Genomic DNA, 2,157 nt, shown 5'->3' on the forward strand with positions numbered 1-2,157 from the left:
GTATTCAGCATTCAGCTCTTTCTATTTCTTCAGGAAAATAAAGGGGTTATATCTGTATGGAAAATGGGACAAGTAGTTTTCAGCTGATTCTCCTGGGGAGTTGCTGTTGAAATCACTCAGGAGATGCTCTGACACAGGATTGTGAAGACGATGCTGACCCCCGGTGGTCGCTGTCAGCAACACGGGATGTTCAACCCTGGTGGATGCCTTTGTTGCTGTTTTGCCCACAAGAGATTTTAGGCTGTCATGTGCTGAATGCAGGTGAGTTTTTAAACCTCAGATGAGGAAAATTCATGACCACATAGAAGATGAGAAAATTGAACACTTCATCAAGCACATTCCGCTGATGAGAACTGTTTACACAGAGAGCCAAAGATTAACTGGGAAGAGGAAGGAGGTGGGGACGATCATCCATAGAAGGACACATCCAACCTGCTTGAACTCCCTGTGGAAGTAGGGTTTAAATGTTTGTCCTCAGCTAATCGGGGGCATTTCAAGACCTTCACAAGCTTTCAGAGAAAGAGTTTTCGTGAACAAATACCCATATATTACTCAGAGTTCTATTTTTTTGTATGTATTCTTCTTCTCTAGGCAGCTCCACAGTAGGGTGTTCTCAGAATTCTCCCCGATCCTTCTTGAGTTCCTGGTGCAGTTGCTGGAGGAAAAGCCTGCATGAGGGAGGGACCCCTCCTCATGTGAATCCCTGAGGCTGTCCCGTCACCTCACCCACCACTGCCCTTCAGTCACTTGGTAAACATTTGTGAGCTAATCTTCCTGAAATGTGTGGTTTCGCACAGTATATTCACAAGGTAACAAAATACTTAAGCTCTGTCTATTTCCACAGGCACATATTCCTTTCTGGAGCACAGGTTGGTCTTGAGTGTGTGGTAGTGGATAGTTAGTGAGAGGAGGTTTACGTGCATCTTGTCATCTCCCAGCGTGTATCCACCATGAGGCTGACACCCACAAGCAAGCAGATGGACTTGCTCAGCTGGAGGATGACAAATATTTTCATAACCTGTGACCTCAGTGGTGCTCTTTCCCTGCAAGACCAATCATGGTTATCCCTCTGGCTAATGTGCAGTCAGCAAGGGCGACCACTGCCCACCTCTGTGAGGGCTCCCTCCAGGGTCCACCCACTTTGTAAAGGGAAGCTGTTGTTCCTGCCTGGGTCCCATGCATGTGTTTGCATTTGCTGCACAATCCGCCTTATTCGGAACCACCACCCAAGAGCTTACGGTGCATCTAATCCAACTCTAGGGCATTATACATGGAGTCTCTTATTGTCAGGTTTGCCAACTCTTATTAAAGGATTTTCATTATGGAATTGACCAGAACTTGCTGGCCTTTTAGAGATATGAACCTGGCTGCAATGTTGTGGAATCAGGAGGACCAGAGAGGTCCTATATACAGGAGGATATCTTTATTAATGAGTGCACTCAGACCCAGCAGACTCAACAAACAAAGACTGGGTGCAGAACAAAGACAGCACTTGACTTTTATACATGCTTCACAAAGTGGGGTGGGCTAGCTTGAAGCAGGCTTACAGTAGCACAAAAGCAGGGATACAGAGGCAGGACAAAGACAGTCACATTGTAACAGGTTCATAACTCAGGATTGCACATGACCATTGCTATGCAACCCAGATGTCTGTTATCTAGGTTTTGCTCTAAACAGCCTTGCACTGTTAACACATCTCATAACACTCACTATGGTGCCTAGACCGCTGTAGTTCAGGTCTGCTCAGGCTTCTCATTACCTTCATTGTACTTCTTAGATAAAACAGAATACTTGAAGTTACTAGTTACAGAGAACAAGAATCTATAAACACATACCGTAAAACAAAGGAAAAATTCTTTTTCTTCTCCCTGTGTTGAGGGAGTGCTGGAAGAGTCTCAGAAGCACATTAGATAATATTATTAAGACTTTTCCTGGGTCTGGGCTGTGCTTATTGCTGCCTCTGGGATAAGTCAGCCTAATACAGGAAAGCTTATTTCTCTTTAAAACATTTTTTTTTTCAATTTCCAGCCTCACTAAAAGCTTAAAAATGTTATTCTCAGCCGGGCGCGGTGGCTCAAGCCTGTAATCCCAGCACTTTGGGAGGCCGAGACGGGTGGATCATGAGGTCAGGAGATCGAGACCATCCTGGCTGACACG

General features: G+C 45.2%; 1 protein-coding gene across 1 annotated transcript in view; it reads right to left on the bottom strand.

The window, feature by feature from the left end:
• Window positions 1-2,157, bottom strand: part of LOC105548687 — a 34,305-nt gene that overhangs the window by 31,962 nt on the left and 186 nt on the right. The window contains 1 exon segment of the mRNA XM_011992852.1: window positions 117-241. Within this exon segment, the coding sequence (XP_011848242.1) occupies window positions 117-241 (125 nt within the window).

Source organism: Mandrillus leucophaeus, unplaced genomic scaffold, assembly GCF_000951045.1.
Source record: "Mandrillus leucophaeus isolate KB7577 unplaced genomic scaffold, Mleu.le_1.0 Scaffold1108, whole genome shotgun sequence".
NCBI lineage: Eukaryota > Metazoa > Chordata > Mammalia > Primates > Cercopithecidae > Mandrillus > Mandrillus leucophaeus.